Genomic DNA, 24,742 nt, shown 5'->3' on the forward strand with positions numbered 1-24,742 from the left:
GGCGCCCCCCCCGCAGCTGCTACCTCTGGAGGCTTCAAGGAAGCCACAAGGCCACCCCACGCGCCCGTGGGCCGTACCTGCGTGTCCAGCCACTTGACGCCCTCGGGGCTGTGCTCCACGCGGCCGTAGAAGTGCACAGGCAGCATGTACTCGGGCCGCGCCTTCTCCCAGGGGTTGCCATAGCGCAGCCAGTCGTCCGCCTCCTCCACCTGGAGGGGGCCAGTGGGAGCTGCGGCTTCAAGGGTGCCGGGCGGCCCTGCTGAGCCTGAGGGACCGTGGGCGAAGGTTCTGGACGCCCCGAAAGACTACCTCTCGTGAAATTCAAGAAAAACCATGGGCCCGGCAGCGTGGCCTAGCGGCTAAAGTCCTCACCTTGAACGCCCCGGGATCCCATATGGGCGCCGGTTCTAATCCCAGCAGCTCCACTTCCCATCCAGCTCCCTGCTTGTGGCCTGGGAAAGCAGTCAAGGACGGCCCAAAGCCTTGGGACCCTGCACCGTGTGGGATACCCGGAAGAAAGTTTCTGGATCCTGGCTTTGGATCGGCATAGCATCGGCTGTTGCGGTCACTTGGGGAGTGAATCATCGGACGGAAGATCTTCCTCTCTGTCTCTCCTCCTCTCTGTATATCTGACTTTCCAATAAAAATAACACCCACCTCAGGCCCCAAGACCACACACAGGCTCCACGCCTAGGAAACCCTCGCAGAATGGAGCTGAGAGGTGGCAGCCGTGGGCCAGGTGAGCACAGGTCCCCAGGGAGGCAGGGTTCAGGGGGACAGCATGGTGCTGGGCACCGCACTCTGAGCTCAGCCAAGCAGGATCCTGGAACATGCTGCAGCCTTGGAGGGCCCAGGATACACTGCAGGTGGCTTTGCCACCAGGCCTGCCTCGAAGCAGCTGCTGTTCCCAAGCCCGCACTAGGGGCCTTAAAGATGAGCAGATATGCGGGAATCACTTCACAATCAAAGCAGCCGGCAGCTGCAGAGCATGCGGGGCAGGAGCCTTGGTGCTCATCGCTGTCCAGGGAAATCTGCTCTGCTTGCATGCGACGGAATCAAGTACTCTGGCACAGCAGAATGCCAACATGCAAGGCAATCAAACTCACAGGACAGCAGGTATGGTTTCTCCACCTGGGCTATGTTTCAAACAGGTGCGTGGGCCTAGCATGCCTGGCCTTCCTGTGCCTGGCAACCAGTCACCCCATGTGTCAGGGAGCAAAGGAGAATGTGGAAAGTGGGGACAAAGCCTGGGACACCTGCTTCTCTGACTCGCAAAAGTCAAGCACCTTCTGCTTGGACACAGCCTACGTTACCCTGCGGCACTCCTGTGAAGCTCAGCTGGGCTTCTGTCTCATCCCCACAGCCCTCCTGTCACCAGAGAGAAGCTGTGTGCGAGGAGCCCACGCAGGAACCTGCTACACAGGGCCAGCACAGTTTGGGGAGCTCAGGCTGAAGGGACCTGCTGGAGGGGGCCAGCACAGCTTGGGGAGCTCAGAGCTTCAGGGTGCCCTGACTGCACCAGGGCCAGCACAGCTGGGGCAGCTCGGAGCTGCAGGGTGCCCTGACTGCACCAGGGCCAGCACAGCTGGGGCAGCTCGAAGCTGCAGGGTGCCCTGACTGCTCAGCTCCTCCTCAGAGGAGCCTGAAGTATAAACATTAGACCTGTGAGTGTCCTGTTGGTTTCTTTCTATGAGTAAGAGCTCGAAACCAGAAACCAGATCTCACCTGCCAGCCGTTGACAATTTTCTGGTTGAAAATCCCAAATTCGTACCGGATCCCATAGCCATAGGCTGCCAGGCCCAAGGTGGCCATCGAGTCCAGGAAGCAGGCTGAAAACCAAGCACAGAGCCATAGCTTGGCTACTCTGCTGCCCAAGGTCCATGAGGCCTGGGCAGGGAGCTGACAAGGACCCAAGGAGCCAAGGCCTGGCTTCGCTGATGTCCAAGGCCCACGGGACCTTGCGCTGCCAACTCAGTCGGGGTTGCCACCCCCACACGTTCTACCTAAAGCCTACGAGGTTTGAGTCAGTGGTTACACATCAGAAAGTCCTCCCACCCCACACACACTGCGGACGCAGGCACAGAAAGGGGGCTAGTGGTGTGCGCTTCCCAGCCCAGAACTTGTAAACTCTCAAGCTGCATGGAGTGCCACCAGGGTCCCTGGAAGGTGGCTGGGGCCACATGTCACCCCCTTGGCCCTTTGTTCGGATCAAACCCTAGACAAAGACAAACAAAACATGATCTGAATAAAGATCGGTAGGTGCTGGTACAAGCATAAATTAGAGTGGGTGAGGGTTGGTTGGGCTTTGCCACAGCATCAGCTGGCAGAAGCTGGCACTGGAGGCTAATTCTGTCAAGTTAAACTGCAGAACCACCTGGAGAGTGCATAATCAGGGAGTGGGAGTGGCCTGGAAGGGAAAAAGTGGCCTCCTCCCTCTTGGGTTGCCACTCCCACTGGAAGGCATGAAAACCAGGACAGGGCAGGGGTGCCTAAACAGTGAGGCACCCAACAGTTTCCGTGAGGGCTGGATAGTGGAGCTGGTTAGGTTGAACTAGGCTTCAATGCCCATTGACATGTAGGAGAGCTGAAGGGGATGTGGGACAGACTAGACTAGTCTGCTGCACATACTGGCAAGCTCGGGAACCAGGAAGTGGGCCTGGTGGGGTTATTGTGGGTCACTCTGACTAGGCTGCAGCTCCCACTGGTTTATGTGAGGCCTGAGTGTTTACTGGGCAGAATCAGGCTGGACTGCAACACTCATTGGTTCCAGTGGAAGACAGGGCTGGAAACGGAACCGACCCAGCAATTGCAACCACCAGCTGATCGGGGCGATTGTCTGTACCGGGCCCTGTACTTGCCAGTACACACAAGAACCTGGTCTGAGATCACCTCAGACAGTTTCTTTAGGGACCCCCCCCCCAATCGAACTGCAGGACTCAGAATCCTAACCATGGGGCCCAGCGGCGTGGCCTAGTGGTTAAAGTCCTCGCCTTGAACACACTGGGATCCCATATAGGTGCCGGTTCTAATCCCAGCAGCTCCATTTCCCATCCAGCTCCCTGCTTGTGGCCTGGGAAAACAGTTGACAACGGCCCGAAGCTTTGGGCCCCTGCACCCGCATGGGAGACCCGGAAGAGGTTCCTGCATCCTTGGCTTTGGATCAGCATAGCACTGGCCATTGCGCTCACTTGGGGAGTGAATCATCAGATGGAAGATCTTCCTCTCTGTCTCTCCTCCTCTCTGTATATCTGACTTTCCAATAAATAAATAAATCTTTAAAAAAAAAAAAAAAAGAATCCTAACCATGAAAAGACAAAGGACAGAACAAATCAATCAACTACCCCAGCCATGTGTTGGCAGTGAAAAACTGGGCAGAGACTCTAAGGTGGACTATGTCAGCCAGTGGATTCTGCAGCGACCTCACCGTGCTTGGAATGGCGAGACTGGCAGCAGTTCAGAACTGCTGAACTATCAAAACCACTTGAACAAGACCCTCGGAGCATGCCCAACGTCGGGGACCTGGGATGGGTGGGAGGTTGGGCGGGGATTTTCCCTTTATCTCCACATTTACCCCAGATACAGAAAAAGAAGAGAATGTGGAAATAATAGTCTTACTCAGTTTCCTATAGCCCTTGAACCTTTGTGCCCTAATTAATTATGTAAAGATTGTCAAAAAAAAAAAAAAAAAGATGACACAGTAGGTGGCCCTACAACAAAGCTCCCAGGGAGGAGGCAGGAGGAAGGCACCAGGTTCTGTGCCATCCTGCTCACCAGCCAGGGACACTAGGGGCACGAGCAGACCAAAGCCTGTGCGTCAGGCCCTCCGCTGCGGGAAGGCGGAGGGAGACCCTCCTCACGCAGCCCTGAGCAGCCCTGGCGGTGCGGCACTGCCGTGGCCGCTCACACCAGGCCACAGGCACGGCTCCGAGAGGAGAGGGCAGCGGCCCCGCCCAGACCTGGCCAGAGAATGGGCAGCGCCAAGCCCTCAGAGCGCCTGGGGACACCTCAACACCAAGGGCCAGGCATGGGGCCAGCCTCAAGGACAGGGTCGGGGCTGACTGGTTAGTCCCCCTGGGGCTGCCGAAAGGAAGACAAGAGAGCTTCCCTAGGGTTCTGGGACGGATGCTACGGATGGCACTTAGGCTGTCACCCACCAGGCTGGCATTTCATAGGAGCAGTGGTTCAAATCCCCACATCTTTACTTCCATCCCGGCTCCCTGCTAATGCAGAAGATGGCCCAGGTACTTGGACCCCTGCCACCCACATGGGAGACCCAGATGCAGTCCCAGGCTCCTGGCCGCAACCTGGCCACTGTGGCCATTTGGGAAGTGAAACTGCATGTGGAAGATCAACCTCTTTCTGCCTGTAATCTTGACTTTCAAAATAAATTTTAAAAGAAATAATACCAATTCTAGTGCCTGGCAGTGGCTCAACAGGCTAATCTACCTGTAGCACCGACACCCCATATGGGCATGGTTCAAGTCCCAGCTGCTCCACTTCCAATCTCTGTGCTTATGACAGGCCTAGGAAAGCAGTAGGATGGCTCAGTTCTTAGGATCCTGCACCCATGTGGGAAACCTAGAGGAAGCTCCTGGCTCCTGGCATCAGACTGGTTCAGCTCCAGCTATTGTGGTCATTTGGGGAGCAAACCAGCAGATGAAGGACCTCTCTCTGGCTATCCTCTCTGTAATTCTATTTTTCAAATTAAAAATAAATCTTAAAAAAAAAGTTCTACTGTCTAAAAAGAAAAAAGGCAAGCAGGAGGTTCTGCCTCCACTGAGCAGACAGCAGTGCTGGTGTGACTGACCCAACGTCCTAACGAACCTGGAGGCAGGGACAGACGGACCCTCTGTGCCTGGCCCTGGCAGGGGCCTCACCAGCCCAGCCTTGGTCTGCTAAGGTGGGGTGGGAGTGGGGAAGTGACCTGAGCTTGCATGTGAGAGAGGCACACAGAGCACACACTGACAATGGGAGGGCGAGGGGCACAGGTAACTGAGAGGGTTTCCTTCCCCATCCCCAGACAGGCACAGAGACGTGCCAGCCACCCCAGGTCCATCCCAGGCAGGCACAGTTACCTGCCAGGCGCCCCAGGTCCCCATCCCCAGACAGGCACAGGAACCTGCCAGCCACCCCAGGTCCATCCCCAGGACAGGCACAGTTACCTGCCAGCCGCCCCAGGTCCCCATCCCCAGACAGGCACAGTTACCTGCCAGCCGCCCCAGGTCCATCCCAGGATGCGCACAGGTACCTGGCAGCCACCAGGTCCCCATCCCCAGGCAGGCACAGAGACCTGCCAGCTGCCCCAGGTCCATCCCAGATGCGCACAGTTACCTGCCAGCTACCCCAGGTCCATCCCAGGCAGGCACAGTTACCTGCCAGCTGCCCCAGGTCCATCCCAGACAGGCACAGTGACCTGCCAGCCACCCCAGGTCCATCCCCAGACAGGCACAGGGACCTGCCAGCCACCCCAGGTCCCCATCCCCAGGCAGGCACAGTTACCTGCCAGTCACCCCAGGTCTATCCCAGGATGCGCACAGTTACCTGGCAGCCACCAGGTCCCCATCCCCAGGACTGGCACAGAGACCTGCCAGCTGCCCCAGGTCCATCCCCAGACAGGCACAGTTACCTGCCAGCTACCCCAGGTCCATCCCAGGCAGGCACAGTTACCTGCCAGCCGCCCCAGGTCCATCCCCAGGACAGGCACAGGGATCTGCCAGCCACCCCAGGTACATCCCCAGGACAAGCACAGTTACCTGCCAGCCGCCCCAGGTCCCCATCCCCAGGACAGGCACAGTTACCTGCCAGCCGCCCCAGGTCCATCCCCAGGACAGGCACAGTTACCTGCCAGCCGCCCCAGGTCCATCCCCAGGACAGGCACAGTTACCTGCCAGCCGCCCCAGGTCCATCCCAGACAGGCACAGTTACCTGGAAGCCACCAGGTCCCCATCCCCAGACAGGCACAGTTACCTGCCAGCCGCCCCAGGTCCATCCCAGGATACGCACCGTTACCTGGCAGCCACCAGGTCCCCATCCCCAGGACAGGCACAGTTACCTGCCAGCCGCCCCAGGTCCATCCCAGACAGGCACAGTTACCTGCCAGCCGCCCCAGTCCTCCGTTCCCAAGGCCAGCATCCTCTTCTATTTCCTCTAGCTCTTCCAAGTCCAACCCCAACTGCAAACAGAAACAAAAGTAACATGGGAATATTACTTAATAATATTTCTCAAACAAGAAGGTGAAAAAATTTAAATCCTCCGAAGCAGAGTCTATTTTAATATAAACTTGAAAAATCAGTGCTAAAATCTGATGTTAGATCAGCGCACAAAATGTAAGTTTTCAAATAAAACTGCTTCAACCATCAAACTTATTCATGGCATAAGAGCCAAAAGCATTGACTGTGAGACAGAGAGAGAGTGAAAGAGAGAGAGAGAGAAATCCTGCAGTAACTCCCCAGATGGCTGCAGTGACCAGGATGAAGCCAGGCCAGGAGCCTGGGGATTCTTCCGGGTCTCCCCGGGCGGTTGGGAGCGCCCGGGCCCTTGGGCCTTCTTCCGCTGCTTTCCCAGGTTCAGCAACAGGGAGCTGGATCAGAACTGGAGCACCTGGGACCTAGTGCTAATGTGGGATGCTGGCACGGCAGGCGGTGGTTGTACTTGCTGTACCACAGCACTGCTGCTCTCTGGCTCACACTCAGAGGACCCGATCAGCCCTAACGGGCAGGGGAAGAGGCAGCCGCGATTCAGGACCCTTAGGTAAGCTCAACACATTAGCACGCGTGGCAATCCCACCTGGAGTGAAACTGTGAGATCTGTGACTCACACTGAACTGCCAAGGCAAACCCCCTGAAGAGCTCTGGCCGTGGGGGCAGCACTCCGAGCTAGCAAACATGCCGCAGTAGTAGTATGTTCCAAATGTATGGGACCATGGGCTTAGACACAGAGGGCAGCACAGTGAAGCCAGGCCGAGTGTGGGCACGGCATGCTGGGCTCCGCTGCGTTTAACTCAGTGTTCCCTTCTAGGGCCAATGTTGCCTGGATTTTGTGAGGATTAAATAATAACAATAATCATATCAATAGATATAAAATAGAGTATCCGAGATTCTGCTAAAGTAAACCTTGAATTGAGACAGAAAAAAAAATCAGCACTATAGCCGAGATACAGTTTCAACACCCTGAAATTTGCCCTTTGAAAGTGTGCATCCCAGGGCTGGGGTTGTAGTACAGCGCGCTGAGCTGCTGCCTGCAACGCCAGCATCCCACAGGATGCGAGTTCGTGTCCTGACTGCTCCAGTTCTAATCAGCTCCCTGCTAATACATCCATGAGAAGCGTGGGAGGGTGGGCCAAGTGTTGGGGTTCCTGCACCCACAGACTGAGATGGAGCTCCCAGCTCCTGACTCAGCCTGCCCACCCCGACCATTGCAGCAATTTGGGGAGTGAACCAGCAGGTGGAAGACCCCTTCCCCGCCCCTCCATGTATCTCTCTGTGTCTGTGTCATTCTGACTTGGAAAAGAAAATTAAAATCATGAGTGCATACATGGATCTGTGCCCACAGGCGAGCCGTGAGAGGGGCGCAAAGCTGAGGACCGCAGCAGACCACAGGAAGCCCTGCCACCCCTCCCAGTCTGCCCACCAGAACCCAGTTATCAGGGTTCTCCTCCCACTCCGATGACCTCTCCCTCAAGAAGCAGGGGTCTCCCTGACCAGGCAGGGACAAGTCCCCCATTCTCAGAGGGTGGCAGGCTCGCCCTAACCCTGGCCCTGTGTGCGAGCGCCCCCTGGCGTCGGGCCCGTACCTGGTAGATGGCTTCGTCGCAGGCAGTCTGCAGGCCCAGGTTGACCATGGTGTTCTGCAGCGTGCGGCCCATGTAGAACTCCAGCGAGAGGTAATAAATGCGCTGTGGGGCACAAGAGGGTCTGAGATGCCTCGGGAAGCAGGCAGCTGGCAGCACATTCTCACAGCTCCCATGCACAGACTGCCATCCCGCACCACACAGGCACAACTCCCAGGGTCCTGTCCGGCCCCCGTGGGAACACTGCGTCTCAGCCCCCGGGGGGTTCTGGTGAGGTAGGGGAGGGCATGGGTTAGCTCTCCCTGCTGGCCAGTGGCAGCAGGGCACCAGGGCAGTCTGGCCTCCTGGCAGCTTTTGCGCTGCAGCCAGGCAGCTTTGCATGTCTCCAGCATGGGATAGAACCACTCCACCAAGCAGGAAGGGGAGCAGCAGCCCCAGAGACTGAGACGCCCGCCACCTCAAACCCGGTGCCACCTTAAATAGTTGCTTCTCCAAGGTCTTGACCTCATTAAGGCCCCCTGGTGTAAGCTTCCTGACAGCCTACTGTAAGGAGGGACCCCCCGCCCCCAGGACTGACCCCCCATCCTGGACTCAGTGTCACCTTGAATGTTATGAATGCCTGCTCCCTCTCAGCCCCCTTAAAGCCCACTTCCCTCACCAAGCTTACTGACCTTCAGGTTTAAACTGTGCACTCCAGCAACCCCTTGAGGCATGCACTCCCGGTGCCCACCTACACCGCACCTGCCAATCCCCGGGCCCACACTCCCCAGCCCCCTACCCCGAGGACATAAAAGATGCCACTCCCCTCCGTTAGTTCTCCGCTCTGCTCTCACCTTCCCCCTGCCCCACACCACCTCCCTCGCTGAAATAAAGGCCTTTTGTGTGGCTCGCTTGCTGTGTCCAGTGTCTTGGGTTTGTGGAAAAAAGCGAACACCTACAGTCCTGCTCACCAATCCCCAGGGGCACGTATCCCCCAGTGTCACTTAGAACGCATCTGCCAATCCTGATACCGCCTCTGATAAAGGTGCCTTCCCGTTGTTCCACTCTCTGTGCTCCGCCTTTTCTCTGCCCAACCCCCCGGCTACTGCTTCAGTTGGAATAAAGATCTCTTGGCGTGCATGGGTTTGTGGGGAAAACAGCTAACAGGAGGGATGTTGAAGAGTGATATGCAAAGCCCTAGGCACAAGCTCCCACACATGTGGAATACTCCAGCAGCTCAACAACTGCCGGGCGAGCATGGACACTGACGCGGGGCAGCGGCACACGGCATGTCCCTGTGGTCAGCTCAGGATGTCAGCGCTCGCTCTGTACGCACGAGGTGCTGTAAAGTGACGACGGCCAGCTACATCCCCACACCCCATGAACTGTGCCAGGAAGTTCCTGCAGCCACCTGCCGCTCACAGCGCCCACTCTTACATCTGACTCCACGCCCCGCTCCTGTTGCACCATCCAACGGTAGGTCTGGGAAAAACACGGGAGGCTGAGGTGACAAACGTTTCTCATGGAAGACTTCTAACTGGAAAAGCAAGAAGGAAGGCGAGGAAGGAAAGCCAGCCCATGCTGAGGACAGGAGCCAGTGCTGACTGCTGGAACCAGGGACACAACCTGGGCACAATCGAGGCACCTGCCCAGCCCCAGCGGGCAGCTGCCTCAGGCCTTGACCAAACGTGCGTTTTCTGTCACTCCTCACTCTGAGGATGAATTACTGTCCCTGAGGACGGGACTGCATTCAGCAACTCCCACAGCGAAAAGCCCCACGGGTCCCCGAAGACACCTGTGGCAAAGCAGGAGCCCCAGAAATGCCACAGCGAGGAGCCCCACCGGCCCTGAAGACACCTATGGCAAAGCAGCTACAGCACCAGCACCCAAGCGGGCGCCCGTCACAGTCCCGGCTGCTCTACTTCCCAGCCAGCTCCCTGCCAATGCAGTGGGAGAGCAGCAGAGGACAGCTCGAGTACTCGGCTAGAGATTTGCAGCTAGGATACATGCTCAGCACACTACCAAAAGGAACCAGCACAGGACCCAAACAGGCATTTCTCAAGGGGGAAAAAAGGTAAGCCGGGACGTGCAGGGATGTTCCACGCTGCCACCCATGAGGGACACGTCCATTAAAGTTGCAGTGAGATGCCACAGAAAGTCATCAGACAGTAGCACGGGCTGCACGAGAGGCAAGTAGAGCTTTCATATGTAGCTGAGCAGACTGCAAAAAAAAAGCGCAGCAGCTCTGCCAACTGGATTGGCAGTTCCTCAAAAAGGGAAACGCAGTTCCCAACCGGCGCAGCATGCATGCACTCACAGAACACCTACAGCTATTCAAAAACGTATATACATGGGGCTGGCACAATAGCGCAGTGTGTTAAGCTGCCACCTGCAGTGCCAACATCCTAGTTAGTGTCCCAGCTGCTCCACTTCTGGGACACAGTTCCCTGCCTATGTGCCTGGGAGAGCAGTGGAGGATGGCTCGGGTCCTGTCTCCACGTGGGAGACCTGGGAGGAGCTCCGGCTCTCTGCTACAGCCTGGCCCAGCCCTGGCTGTCACAGCCATTTGGGGATTGAACCAGTGGACGGAGGATCTATTTCTTCTCTGTAATGCTGCTTTTAAAGTAAATAAATAATTTTGAAAAAGAGAGAGACTTGCACATTATAGCCAAAAGGTAGAAACATTTCAAATGTCCATTAATGGAAATAAAAAATACGGCGCAGTCTTATAATGGAGCATCACTCAGCAATGAACAGGAACCAACTAGTAACGCTGTCACAGCGTAAATAAACCTTGGAAAGCTGGTGAACAGAAGAAGGCAGAAAGACCACATACTCTCAGTTCCACTTAGGAAGGCAACGGCCCAAATGGGCGAATGGACAAATGTAAAGAGAAAGTAGATCGTCTGGGGCCAGGGGATAGGGCTGGGCTGGAGACAGCTAAAAGGTACAGGCTTTGTTTTGGGGTGGCGGAAGGGTTTTGAAACAGATGGTTATGAGGCACGACCGTGAAGGTGCTAACGCCCTCTGCCCTGGGCGCTCTTGGTGAACTACAGTAACTGAACACGAGCTCAACACAGCTCTAACCCACAGAGCAAGCAGTGAAATGACACTTCAATAGGTCACAGGTTCCCAACTTTGATCAATGAAGTAAAATACTGGAATGAATATGCCTCTTACTCTTCCCTTAAAATTCCCAGTGTATGCATGCATTGAAATGCCACAGCATTCCAAAGAAACAGGTACACTCACTTCAAAACAAAGACATTTTAATAGAAAAGTCACTGGGTGTAAGAAAACACATGCGGAGGGCCCGGCACCGTGGCCTAGTGGCTAGAGTCCTCACCTTGAACGTGCCAGGATCCCATGTCAGCACCGGTTCTAATCCCGGCAGCTCCACTTCCCATCCAGCTCCCTACCTGTGGCCTGGGAAAGCAGTCGAGGACGGCCCAAAGCCTTGAAACCCTGCACCTGTGTGGGCGACCCGGAAGAGGTTCCTGGCTCCTGGCTTCGAACTGGCTCAGCACTGGCCATGGTGGTCACTTGGGAAGTGAATCATCGGACGGAAGATCTTCCTCTCTGTCTCTCCTCCTCTCTGTATATCTGATTTTGCAATAAAAATAAATAAATCTTAAAAAAAAAGAAAAGAAAAACAGGAAGAGAGAAATGGAAATATGGAGGAAATGCTCTCAGCATTGACCAAGGGGCAAGCAAACTTCATAAACACAGACCCGAGAAGGCGGCAGGTGAGACGCTTCTGAAGAATGTGGCCGTCAAGGGGAGAAGTACAAACATGTGAACAGAACCGCTAACTAAAGGAGGTGGCACGGGCGAAGCAGGTGCAAAACTGAAAAGGAAAATCTGAGGACACGGGCAGGCCTGGAGAGGACCAGGAGCAGTGCAGAGACGGAAGGTGAAGGACACGGGCAGCAGCTGCACAGCTGATTATCCTGGAAAAAGGTGCTAAGACTGCCTCAACGCAAAACTTAGGGAAGCTTCAGAAACGACATATACAGAAACAAACAAAAGAACAGAGCACCCCAAGTGGCCCAACAGCTAGGGCCAAGGCAGGCTACAGACCACTTCCAGGTCTCCCAAGCAGGGGGCAGAGTCCCAGGATTTGGGTCATCTTTTGTTGCTTTTCCCAGTTCAGTAGCAGGGAGCTGGACCTGAAGTGGAGCAGTCGGGACACAGTGTCCCCAGGGATGCCAACATGGCAGAGGGCGGCTTTACTCACTCCTCCACAAGGCCAGCTCACTGTATCTGGATCACTTTGAATAGAGTGGCTCCCAAAACAGTCGGCCCAATTCTGACATTTCTTATGTCATGAAGACATAAGCAAGGCTGTGAATTGGTCCTCACAGCAGCCAGAAGCACAACAGCTGTTGCTGCTGGTCAGTCCATCGCTTCTTGCCCGGTCACCTGAGCCCTTATGCCGCAGGGTTTCCCTAGCATCGGGCTGCCCCTCCTGCAGGGGAGGCCATGAGCACTGTCCGGGCAGGATTTATAAAACGTGAAAACACATCAAGTCCCCCGAGACCCCTGCAGATGAGCCAACAGTAAGAGCTAGGGCTTCGAGTGGAATCGTCTCCTTTTCTTGCTAATGGCAGTCCCTCCTGCCCACCAGGGATACACAGGCCCTCGGGGGTGACTGCTTTGTCCTGTATATACACACACAGGACAACACGGAATTTACAAGTTAGGCACAGCAACAGACTAATAACAGTTATAAAACTGCATCATGGGCCCAGCGCAGTGGCCTAGTGGCTAAAGTCCTCACCTTGAACATGTCAGGATCCCATATGGGTGCTGGTTCTAATCCTAGCAGTTCCACTTCCCACCCAGCTCCCTGCCTGTGGCCTGGGAAAGCAGTCGAGGACGGCCCAAAGCCTTGGGATCCTGCACCCGCGTGGGAGACCTGGAGAAAGTTCCTGGATCCTGGCTTCAGATTGGCTCAGCACTGGCCACTGCGGTCATTTGGGGAGTGAACCATCGGATGGAAGATCTTCCTCTCTGTCTCTCCTCCTCTCTGTATATCTGACTTTGTAATAAAAATAAATAAATCTTATTAAAAAAACAAAAAACTACACCACACAGGCAGACGCTACGAGCCAGTAGGTCAGGCCTCCTCTTGGGGTGCTGGCAGTGCGGGTCAGAACACCCAGGCCTCGGTAACACCTCCACTTCATAGCCAGCTTCCTGCGAGACTGCAGGTGACAGCTCAAGTTCCTGGGACCCTGCCATGCACAGAGGAGACTCGCAGAAGTTTCTGGTTTGGCCTGGCCCAGCCCCAGCTACCGTGCAGTCGGCATTTAGAGAACCAATTAGTAGATAAAACCTCCCTTTGTCACTCTTTCAAGTAAATGAAAATAAATGTAGATATGTATGGACACATATATATGCAAATACGTAAGGTTCTATTCAAAAGAAAAAGAAAGAAAAAGACACCTTCCAGTGAGAACAAGATGGCCAGGGCTGGACCAGGCTGAAGCAAAAGTGGAATTTACCCAGGTCTCCCACAGGGCGGCAGGTGCCTAATCCCCTGGGCCGTATTCCACTTCCCTAGCGCTGTGCAGGGAGCTGGATAAGGAGCAAAGTACTTGGGACTTTAACAGGTGCACTGATAAAGAACACGAGACAGTACTCTTATTACACAGGATGTTTACACTGCAGGCGGTAGCTTAGTCTACCATGCCACAAGGCAGGTGCCACACTTTATGTTATGTGAATGGGATGTTTCTCTCACAAAATACTGTATCATGCTGTGCATCTTAGTAATCTCATAATACAATTTTCTTTCCATAAAGTCAAGCATCTTTGTCACTTATAGGAAGTGCCATACAGCTTCTCTCTGGCACATCTGAATTGCCAGCATCAAGTCAAGTAAGGGTTAACTGAACAGTGTGACTGAAGCAGTTACTAAGAGACCACAGGACTGGGCAGGGAGCACCGCCAAAGGAGGGACACAGCTGGGCAGGACAGCGTGAGATGACACAGCAACTCATGTGACCTGGAGTGGTATGCAATTTAGAACCTGTGACCTGTGTATTTCTGTAATCTCCCATGTAATACTGTCAGACCCTGGTTGACCACAGGTAAACTAAACCGTGGAAAGCAAAACCAGGACAAGGAAGGCTGCGGAACACATGAGGCCTGCTGACTCTGCACTGTCCGCTTCTGGACTGCTCGCCAAAGGCCTCACGCACAACTGTCTGATCAGGAACACGAGCAAGGTGCTTTTATCTTCCTCTTACCCCCAAAATGTCTTTTATCTTAAATTGGCTGTAGCTTGACCTTTCAGCGAAACAAAAAGTAGCCTGTTACAGATCACTGCACTTTGAGTCTCGCCTGCAGCTGCGGCGGCAGGACCAGACCAGACCAGATGACTTCCTGGGCCTCCTAGGGCCCGCGGGCTGGATGCTCCCCACGCCTATCCCGAAGGATGGGTACTGAGGCAGGAAACACGATGCTCAGACTGGAAACCTCTGAATCTGTAACTTTACAAGCTGAATGCAGATGCCCAGAGCATGCTGCAAACAGAGCACCGAGGGCAGCTCATGGTGGGACACCACCTTCAGGAAGGCGATAGGGGCGGCAAAGGGCAGGCATGGCCCCGCCCCGCCAGGAGTGCAAGACTGGAGGTGGGTGGGAGGCTGTGAGGTTGTGTTGTTGTTTTGGTGACTTGTTCTAATTTAAGAACTTTCACGTTTCATCTGATGTGTTGATTTTGTTTTTCTCACTTTCCTTATGACGGTGTAAATGTGAAGCCAGGCAACTCAAAGAGGCTTGCCAAAGGGTCCAGTCACAGAAACGCACACCCCAGTCACTGGGGCCCAAGCCAGCTCCCTAAGAATGCCTGGCTCCTGCAGTATCAGCTCCCCTAACCACACCAAGTCGCCAAGGGATGGGCAGAGCCTACGGCGGGGGGGCAGTTCTAGAGCCTATGGGGGGGACTGTTCTAGAGCCTATGGGGGGGTAAGTTCTAGAGCCCATGGGGGGGCATTCTAGAGCCTACGGCAGGGTAAGTTCTAGAGCCTATTGGGGGCAGTTCTGGAGTCTATGGTGGAGGCACAGTGTTAGAGCCTATGATGGGGGCAGTTCTGGAGCCTATGGCAGTGGGGGCAGTTCTAGAGCCTATGGCCGGGGATCAGTTCCAGAGCCCATGGTGGGCAGGGAAGTTCTGGAGTCTATGGCCGGGGAGCAGAGCCCATGGCGGGGGGGGGGGGGCAGTTCTAGAGCCTATGGCAGGGGAGCAGAGCCTATGGTGGGGCAGTTCTAGAACCTATGGCAGGGGGACAGTTCTAGAGCCTACGGGGGCAGTTTTAGAGCCTACTGGGGGGTCCAGTTCTAGAGCCTATGTTGGAGAGGACTGAGTCTATGGCAGCGGGGGGCAGAGGGGCAGTTCTAGGAGGACAAAGTGAGGCTAAAGCTTTGTGCGTACAGTCTCGGCTGCTCCATGCAAGCGTGCCCAGGTGTGCCCTGCTGGAAGAGATGAGGGAAGGCCCAGCCCCTCATCTGTATCAGCACAGGCCCCGCAGCCTGGAAGTGCCTCTCGACAGGGGCTGCGGGGAGGGGACAGGCGTTTCTTCCGTCTCATACGGGTTCTTCCAGGGATGGAACACCAGCAAGCATTAAGTGGCCTCGGGGCTTCTCTGCAAAACCAGATTCATTTCTTACATGCAAAGTCACACCACCGGGCAAATTACAGAAAAGCATGGATAAGCGGATAAGTGAAAATATGATTGGCACAAATATTAAACAACACAATAATTATCTTCTAAAGACACTTCAGGAATAAATGCACTCTGCAGGAATGATGCCAAGAGCGCTCTTCTCTTTTTTTTTAAGATTTATTTTTATTATTATTTTTTTATTGGAAAGGCGGATATACAGAGAGGAGAGACAGAGAGGAAGATCTTCCACCCAATGATTCACTCCCCAAGTGAGTGCAACGGCCGATACTATGCCGATCTGAAGCCAGGAGCCTCTTCCGGGTCTCCCACGCAGGTGCAGGGTCCCAAAGCCTTGGGCCGTCCTCGACTGCTTTCGTGGGCCACAGGCAGGGAGCTGGAAGGGAAGGAGGGCTGCCAGGATAGAACCGGCGCCCATATGGGATCCCGGGAGTGCAAGGCGAGGACCTTAACCTCTGCGCCACCACGCCGGGCCCAAGAGCGCTCTTCTTTACAGAACTTCTTTTTTTGAAAGAGAAAGACAGAAACAGAAACCTTCTCTCTCTCTCCAATCCACTGGTTCACTGCAAATGCCCACAGTACCCAGGGCTGGGCCGGACCCAGGCCAGGTGCCGGAGAGATCAACTGAGGTCTCCCACATGGGAGGGGCTGTGTGTTAGCAAGGAGCTAGATGGGAAGTAGAGAAATGGAGACTCCAACAGGATGCCAGCATCACACGTGGCAGTTTACCCGCTGTGCCACATGCTGGTCCCGTCTGCTCGTTAGGCAATCAGGACAATGGAACTGATCCAATCTCTTCAAACTGTCTAGAAAAGATCTGCAAAGAGGGTCTGTCCCGCCCAGCTGTGTGAAACAGCAAGAGGGACTCTCCCATCACTGGGCCACAGAGCGAAGCCCTGGTGACAGCTGTCGCCAGGAACAGGCAGAGCAGGCGGAGACTCAGCCTGGGACACTCCAGAACACTCATGCACCTGACTTTGCTAGGGCCGCCACACTGCCCCAGCCCACCTGTTACCACCCGTGGGCCAAGCAGCCAGGGTGGCTCCCATGGCAGACCACTCTCCTCTCTGCCCACAGCACTGTGGACATGGTAGAGCTGACCCTGGCATGACTCAGGATCCGGAGCACTGATGCACCTTAGAGCTCACGCTTAGGGTCTCCAAACACCCACCACCCCCTGGCAGCCTCCCTCGGCTGGGTCTCTGGGTCTCATGCCCACCTTGAGGCAAGCATGACCCAGTGAAAACCTGAGGCCCACAGGCGCCACCCAGCCCCTCGCGGCTGGCCCTCGCCTGACCTGTCACCACATCCTCCTGCTGGCCTCTGAACGTGTGCTGCAGGTGTTTCTGGGACAGGTTTATAAAGCCCCTGGTGCACTGACTGCCAGCACGTGAGGACTATTCGCACATCTCTCCCGCTCTCGACTCTGGAAGTCACACACACACACACACACACACACACACACACACACACGCTTCCTGCTGGAACTGTGCAGGTAAGCTTGGCTTCCAGAAGGAACCAGCTAGCTTTCCTTCCCAGAGTGGGCATTTCCTTCCCGTTCCAGGCATGGATACCCAGGATGAGAACAAATGGCTGTTGGCTTAGTCAATGCGGAAAATGCAAACGCAGAATAATCCTAGAACCCTACAGCTTACAGGACCTCAAAGGTTCCTGGATTCTGCACAAGACAAACTTCTGAGCCCTCAATAAAGCTGCGTTTTTCCCACAACCCACAGTTTTCGGCCAGCCCTGCTGAGCTCCACCAAGCTTCTACTCCATCATGTCACGAGCCAGACAAAAATGGAAAACATCTCCTATCATGGAAAGATAAGCCGGAGCTTAATCACTCAAGCCGCGTGGTGTGGGCCATGTCAAAGCACATTTAGTCACTAGCTTTTAAACTGTTACTTTCATCTTAAACTACATCGAAAGACTGACAAGCACGCCCGCTGCAGCCCAAACCATGGGCCGTTCTGACGTCATGCTGCTAACCAGACTTGGCTGTGGTGCAGTTCATTGTAACCAACAGCCCCACACGCCAGATGGCAGACAGGCAGCTCTCTCCCACTGTCCACCTGCCCGGCTCAGGAGCTCCTGGGCCTCTACAGGACTAACAACCGATTCATCCTAACGCAGGAAGAAACTGGGTATAACCTGCAAAGACACAGCTCTCTCCAGTGCCTGCTTTGGGGTTCTCTCATCTGCACCACGTTTGCACGTAATGGTGGGACAGTTTTGGTGGTGCCAAGATCTCCAGAGGCGGCCCCGAACCCACATGACCACACGGCTTCCTCACTGGTCTGTGGTCCTGCAAGGCAGTTTCTCAGCTTTGCAGAAGTCAATGCAGGCTTTTTTAGGAGTAAAATGGCATCAAGGCTGTCTCTAAGATGTAGCTCCTTAGAGACAAAAATGACCCTCATAATGTACCAAAACAGCTAACATCCGGGGTCTCTCAGAGAAGGGTATAAAGGGATTGTTGATTCTGTTTATTCATTTATTGTATGCAACTTTTTATTTAAAGAATTTTATTTATTTGGGAGAAGGATGCAGTGAGATTGCAGTATCTATCCATTGGCTCTCTCTAACGGCTGGGACAGGCCAACACCAGGAGCCAGGAAATCCTCCAGGCGACGGGGCCCAGGCACTTGGACGTCAGCTGCCGCTGCCCCAGGCACACTGGCAGGGAGTTAGATGGAAAGCAGAACCAAGGCCCCGGCACGAGACACCGCATCACAAATTCTTGTTCTCCAGCTCGCCAGCCACTGAGAGAACCAGAAAGGGGGTCTGGGATCACAACTGGCACCCATGTCGGGAGCAGTTCTGAAGGCCTTGCCCTCAACCTGCAGTAGACGACCTCAGCATTGAGCTGTCTGGAGGGCACCCACCAGTATCCACATCGGCTCTATTCAAGACCCACCGACTTTTTCAACCCTATCATCCGCATCACCTCGGTAAAACAACAGCGTCAGCCAGCTTTTCACTCGGCTGGCAGTCAGGGGCACTGACAACAGCTGCCCATCATCAGAGAAAGTAACTGCCCCTTGTCAGCAGGCCATCCGAGGAGTCAAGGTCACCTTCACCTAGGCCAGTGGGAACACAGGCAGCCCCACCATTCCCTAACACAAAGGCCCAGGGTGAGCACCTGAAGACGGGCAGGCTTGCCAACACCGTTCTAGATCACCTTTCTTGGAGCCCGTGGCCAGCCAGCCACTAAGACGGATTGTCTGCACAGTGACGAGAGGATTAGATAGATTTCAGACAGTGTTTGGGGCCCCCTGGTAGAAATACTTTTGTCTTTCTGTATTTATTTTGAAATTCAGAGCTCCACAGCAAGAGGAAGAAGCAGTGAGAGCTCATCTATCCACTTGGTTCACTCCCCAGATTGCTGGGGTCCGTGCAGTGGATGGGGAGGGCAGGAAGGTGTGAAGGATTCTTCCATTTCTCGCTGTATGGCAGGGCCAGGGGACGTCTCCACAGCCACCTGAATGCAGCTACACCTTCCTTTGCGTGGACCCTGGACCACCGCGAGGAAGGATTCTAATCCATCCAGGCATTGTTTGCTACTGTGGAGCTGGCCTTTTACTCAATGTGAGCTTGGAGGTTAATGTCCCCGATAACTGCGAAGGGCCTTTTATCACTCATGCTGTCTCCTCCAGCTGACCATCCTTGATCTTTCGGTTCCTTCTTTTTTGTGATACATTTCTTCCCTTAACTGATTCAAGATTGAGTTGTAGAATGAGGATGCCAGTAGCAGTGTGTTACTGATTGATATGCACCATCTATTCAGAACTCCTATTGAGAGTTTTTAGGTGAATGCACCCACTTGACCATGACATTAAAAGTCTGCGCCAGAGGGGCCCGGCGCGGTGGCGCAAGTGGTTAAAGGTCCTCGCCTTGCACGCCCGGGATCCCATATGGGCGCCGGTTCTAATCCCGGCAGCCCCGCTTCCCTTCCAGCTCCCTGCCTGTGGCCTGGGGGGGCAGTCGAGGACGGCCCAAGGCTTTGGGAACCTGCACCCACGTGGGAGACCCGGAAGAGGCTCCTGGCTTCGGATCGGCATAGTATCGACCCATTGCGCTCACTTGGGTAGTGAATCATCAGACGGAAGATCTTCCTCTCTGTCTCTCCTCTCTGTATATCCGCCTTTCCAATGAAAAAATAATTAAAAAAAAAATCTTAAAAAAAAAAATGTTTTAAAAAAAAAAAAAAGTCTGCACCAGAGCCCATGAGGGTTTCTGTATAAAGAAAGGGGACAGCTTTCCCGCGTTGCCCATTATGATCCTGGAATTATAATGGTCCATTTCTTTCCTCTCGACGCCGACTCCACGCACTCGTCTTGGGTTCCGAACTCGGCTGGAGCTGGACTCCGGCACCAGATAGCCACAATAGACAGTACCGGGCCAGGCCAAAGCCAGAGCTGACTACTCAGCCTAGGTCTCCTACATGGAAATAAAGCACCTAACCACTGAGCCATCACTGGTTGCCTCCCAGAGTGTATCAGCAGGAAGCTGGAACTCAGAGTGGAGCAGGCTGGAATCCAGGTGCTTGTTAATTGATTAAAAAAATTTTTTTTGCTTGTAATTTCCGGTTTTGTTGAGCTGGGTGGGGAGTGCTACACAACAGACGCCCCCAGTGCTGGCTTTGAGGTCTTCCATTCATTTGAACCTTTTGTGTTTCTTCTTGGTGAAGCTTTCCTAAATTTCTTCTGCATGGAGCTAGAATCAATTTTTTTTAAAAAAGGAACTACTTTATAAGTACACACAAGTCTTTTTATTGCAAAGTCAGAAATACTGAGAGGGGGAGAGACAGAGAGGAAGATCTTCCGTTCAATGATTCACTCCCCAAATGACCCCAACGGCCGGTGCTACGCCAATCTGAAGCCAGGAGCCAGGAAATTCCTCCAGGTCTCCCACACAGGTACAAGATCCCAAGACCTTGGGCCGTCCTCGACTGCTTTCCCAGGCCACAAGCAGGGAGCTGGATGGGAACCAGGGCCACCGAGCTCAGACTCGAAGCCCATATGAGAACGGGGTGCGTTAATGGCAAGGACTTTAGCCGCTAGGCCACCGCACCGGGCCCAACACAAAAGTCTTACATGTCAAAATGGGAAGGGACCTCAGAAGTAAACTGCCCAGCACAACTCCCTGGTTTCCAAGATAAAAGAAAGATTAACAATCCTCAAGGTCACGGTCCCCCTGGCAAAGCCAGGGCTGAAAGGAGTTCTGGGGTCATGGGGGTCTGAAAGGGGTCTCATTGCCCTGCACCTGCTGGCCCTGCGCTCCCAGTGGAACTTCCTGGCAGGGGGAGCAGCATCAGGCCACACTTCACGCATGATCTTGCCAGTCTCCCCAAACCCACAAAACGCCAGCACACGCTGCCTCTTGTGAGCACAGACCAGGGTTTCAGGCAGGTTTCCGACTTGCTTTGGCCAGGCAGGTGGCAGGAACAGCCTTTCCTCAAAGCAATGCCTTCTACTATTCTGGCTGTTACTAAAAATAAAGCACTACAAGAGTTACCAAACAATAGGTTCAGCATGATATTTTTCTGTGTCATAAAAAAAACAGTGTCTGAGTACAGAGATGAGAACAGAAAATATTGGCAGTATTTACAATGTTACTACTAAGTGGCGAAGCGATCATTTTTTTTTCCTTCTCCTTTACCTGTGCTTCCTGTTTTCCGTCCAGTCAGCACAGATAGTACCTAAAAGCACTCCATTTCATTGAGCACCACTCTAACCGGCCCTGAGGCCACACCTAGGGCCCCGTGGAGACTCTGCAAGGACTTGACTGGGAAGCAGCTTGGCCCAGGGCCCTGGCAGATTTATTGCTGCTTTACAACCTGCAAATACAGAGCTCTGCAAAGCAAGGCAGTGCCTGCCAGAGAGGCAGCCCCATTCCAATTTCCTGCTTGTTTATGGAGAAGGGGCCAAAAGCTAGTGAGAAGGCGCGTCCTGCTCCACAGCAACCATAAGTCCAAACAGAGCACTTACAGGAGACCAGGAAACCAACCCTGTCAGAGGACTGGACCTTCTCGCGGAGGTCCCTGCTGCCGTCCTGCGCCCACGCTGCCCTCCCCCACACAGACAGGCTGCTGGGGCCTCCAGCTGTCAAGGGGCTTCCCTGCCCCAAGCTGCGGAGATGTCCTTGAAAGGCAGGCAAATCTGCACCAGTCACCCGCTGCCTGGACAATACAAATGACGCTGCACGCCAGAACGCATTCATTAGCGAGGGTTCTGGGGGAGCCAGTGGGCCTGGCAGCTGTCCCAGGCCCTTGGTAGAACCCGCTTCAGCCACTGGGGCCACTCCGCTCTCTGCTGTGCTGCATGCTAAACGGAAGGGGTCCTACAGGCCTTTTAACAGTTCCTGCTGGCCTGCTTCAGAAAGACGGCCCCCAGTAAGTCTGCAGAAAATGACGACTTGCAATTACAAAATACATCTTCACACGCTGTGGAAATGTCTAAACAGCTCCCTCCGCAAAACAACTGCCTGGCCCACACGTCTCCTGCCCACCTGTGCCTGCCCTCCAGGCGCAGACCCGCACAGTGCCCTCTCCCTCAGCAGCCCTCACCCAAGCAGAGGCAGGCAACCTGGAGCCCTGGAGCCTGCCCAACAGGTGCCATCCCGCACAGTGCCCTCTCCCTCAGCAGCCCTCACCCAAGCAGAGGAAGGCAATCTGGAGCCTGCCCACCAGGTGCCAACCTGCACGGTGCCCTCTCCCTCAGCAGCCCTCACCTCAGCAGAGGGAAGGCAACCTGGTCCATGTCCAAGGCAAAAATCAATCAACCAAAAAATCAAATCCCAAAACTAGAATCAGAGCTGCTTAAACTTCCTGCCACATTGGGTAAATCCCCAAGTGACTGTTATGGTTTTTCTTTTTGCCGTGGGAAGCTGTCTGGAGTGACAAAGTGAGAGTGAGTGAAGTCACAAGAGGACCTGTGGGGGGCCCATTTCCACAGCAGTGTGTCTGCTAGGCCAGAGCTGGGGGGGACAGCTCTGAGTAACGGGACTAAGGCATTAACACAGTTCTGCAAGGAACCAAGGTGAAACCAGCTCCACGACCTGTAACCCAACGCTTCTCCTCCATCCCACCCTCGAACAACCCAGCTCCATCAACTTAACCAATGCACCCCCCCATACATACCTCCCTGCAGCCAGCCGAGGGCCGTACCCCGCCACCCCTCACCCCGAATGTGGGGGTCCTCCGACCCGGCTGCACACTTCACCCTGGAAGGTGGGGGACCTCCGAGTCCCTTCACCCCTTCACCCCGGGCACCTCCGAGCCTCCCACCCCTTCACCTCATCACCCCTCACCCCTTCCTTCACCCCTCACCCCGGGCATCTCTGAGCCCCCCCATTCCCTCACCCCGGGCACCTCTGAGCCCCGTCACGCCTTCACCTCATCATCCCTCACCCCGGGTACCTCTGAGCCCCCTCACCCCGGGCACCTCTGAGCCCCAGCCGGCCGCGCCCCGCACCCCCATCCCGCCCCGCCCCGGCCATCCCGCCGCCTCAGGGCCTCACAATGGCCGCCTCCCGCTCAGCCTGGCCACCAGCGGCCCCGGCTCCCCAGCCTCGGCCGGCCGCACCCCTCACCTTGGGGTCGCGCTCGTAGTAGTGCTGCTGCGTGCGGATCCAGCGGCCCACCAGGTGGTCGCGCACCGTGTGCGCCAGCGCGAAGAAGTAGTCGCGGGGTGTGGCCACGTTGCGGTCCTTGACCAGCGTGAAGTGCAGGTGCCGGTTGAAGCTCTTGCGCACCTCGGCCACGTCGCCCAGCCCCGCCAGGCCCCGCACGCTGATCTGCTTCCGCTTCTCGCTGTCGGTCAGCGGCTTGGCCATGGCGCCCGGAGAGCAGGCCGACGATGAAGCAGGAGAAGCCCGCGGGAGAAGTCCACCCGCCGCCCGGGATGCTGCGCCCGGCTCTGGCGCCCGGCACTGCGGTGAGGGCAGCGGGGACTGCCGCGCCTGCGCACCGGCGGCCAGGGGGCGGGGCCGCGGACGGGGCGGGGCCTCCGGCAGAGTGGGGCGGGGCCTCCGGCAGAGTGGGGCGGAACCTCCGGCAGAGCCAGGGGCTAGCCAGGCGGGGGCGGGGCCGCCAGCAAAGCTGGGCGGGGCCTCCGGCAGAGTGGGGCGGGGCCTATGACAGAGGCGGGGCGGGGCCGCAGACAGGGGCGGGGCCTTGTGCAGAGCTGGACTTGTCTACCCCGCGGATGAGCCCCCAGAAAGTGGTTAGCTGGGCGGCTTGGGAGAGGGTTCGTGTCCTTTCCGGGGCGTTTGAGGCCGCGACCCTCTGTCCTGAACAGGGTCAGCGATGACCCTCCGCCTAGGCTGCTGGGGTGCGGCCCAGGCCTTGGCAGTCAGCAGAGGGAACTGACCACAAGTGGGAAAGGTCGCCCCTTCAAGGCCTCTGGCAGTTCATGCAGTCTGCCTGCCAGTGCTGACTGCTGGCCACAGGACCCTGAGCGACAGTCACGCCTCCCCAGCTTGGCGTGCCCCTAGGGCATCCCAGCTCCCCAGGGCCCAGTGCTGCTGACCTGGCCGGAGGAAGCAGGGGCCACGGCTGCTGGCGGATGGCTCCTGTCTGGCCCGCACCCTGTTCTATCCACTGGGGAGCTGTGCCTTTTCCTGCATTCCTGGCGGGGCAGTGACCTCCCCTATGTGGCACTGGTCCAGATTGTCTGCAAGGGATTATGTGGCTCCAGTGTCCTGCTAATGCCACCCACAAGGAGAGATGTGGGTTGTGAGCCTGGCTCCCAGCTTCAGCCTGGCCGAGCAGCTGGAGAGCGAGTGAATAAGCAGATGGGAGTGCCTTCTCTCCCCACCCCTGCTGTTTCTCTTTGCCTCTGAAATAAATAAAATGTACGGGCAGACTTCTGGCCCAGCAGTAAAAACACTGCTTGGGGCCCCTGCACCCCTTTTACAAGCTGCCTGGGATCTCAAGTCTCCAAGTCACGTCCATTTCCAGCCTGCTGCTCCTGGGAATCGGCTGACGGCTTCAGACATGGCTCCCTGCTGCCCACCCAGGAGGGACTTCTGGCTTCATCCTGGCCCTTCTCACAGGGCAACAAACCTGGGCGCTCCCTCTCACAGCAACTGCTCCCCAGGGATCCGAGGTCTGCAGGCTGAGGGCAGTGCTGGTCCCGAGGGCAATGCTGGCCCCGAGCCTGGCTGCAGGCTCTCGGGGATCTCAGTGGGTCAAGGGAAAAGAGGTCCCCAAAATGACCATGCCCCGGCCAGCACATGCACCACTCCAGGGAACAGACTACACAGTACAAGCAGTCCGAGT

General features: G+C 55.6%; 1 protein-coding gene across 3 annotated transcripts in view; it reads right to left on the reverse strand.

The window, feature by feature from the left end:
* PYGB (glycogen phosphorylase B) overlaps positions 1-23,395 on the reverse strand; it is a 41,150-nt gene extending 17,755 nt beyond the window's left edge. The window contains exons 1-5 of one of the 3 annotated variants that reach the window (XM_040981033.1): positions 23,053-23,395; positions 7,793-7,894; positions 6,094-6,172; positions 1,726-1,829; positions 78-209 (exon numbers count right to left, since the gene is read on the reverse strand). In XM_040981033.1, coding sequence (XP_040836967.1) covers positions 78-209; positions 1,726-1,829; positions 6,094-6,172; positions 7,793-7,894; positions 23,053-23,295 — 660 coding nt within the window. In that variant the 5' untranslated portion in view covers positions 23,296-23,395. The remainder of the gene's footprint in view (positions 1-77; positions 210-1,725; positions 1,830-6,093; positions 6,173-7,792; positions 7,895-23,052) is intronic. The other 2 variants (XM_040981031.1, XM_040981032.1) reach the window with 2 other exon arrangements.
* Positions 23,396-24,742: the final 1,347 nt, after the last annotated feature.

This window comes from Ochotona curzoniae, unplaced genomic scaffold (assembly GCF_017591425.1).
Source record: "Ochotona curzoniae isolate NIBS_2020 unplaced genomic scaffold, NIBS_Ocur_1.0 contig_3520, whole genome shotgun sequence".
NCBI lineage: Eukaryota > Metazoa > Chordata > Mammalia > Lagomorpha > Ochotonidae > Ochotona > Ochotona curzoniae.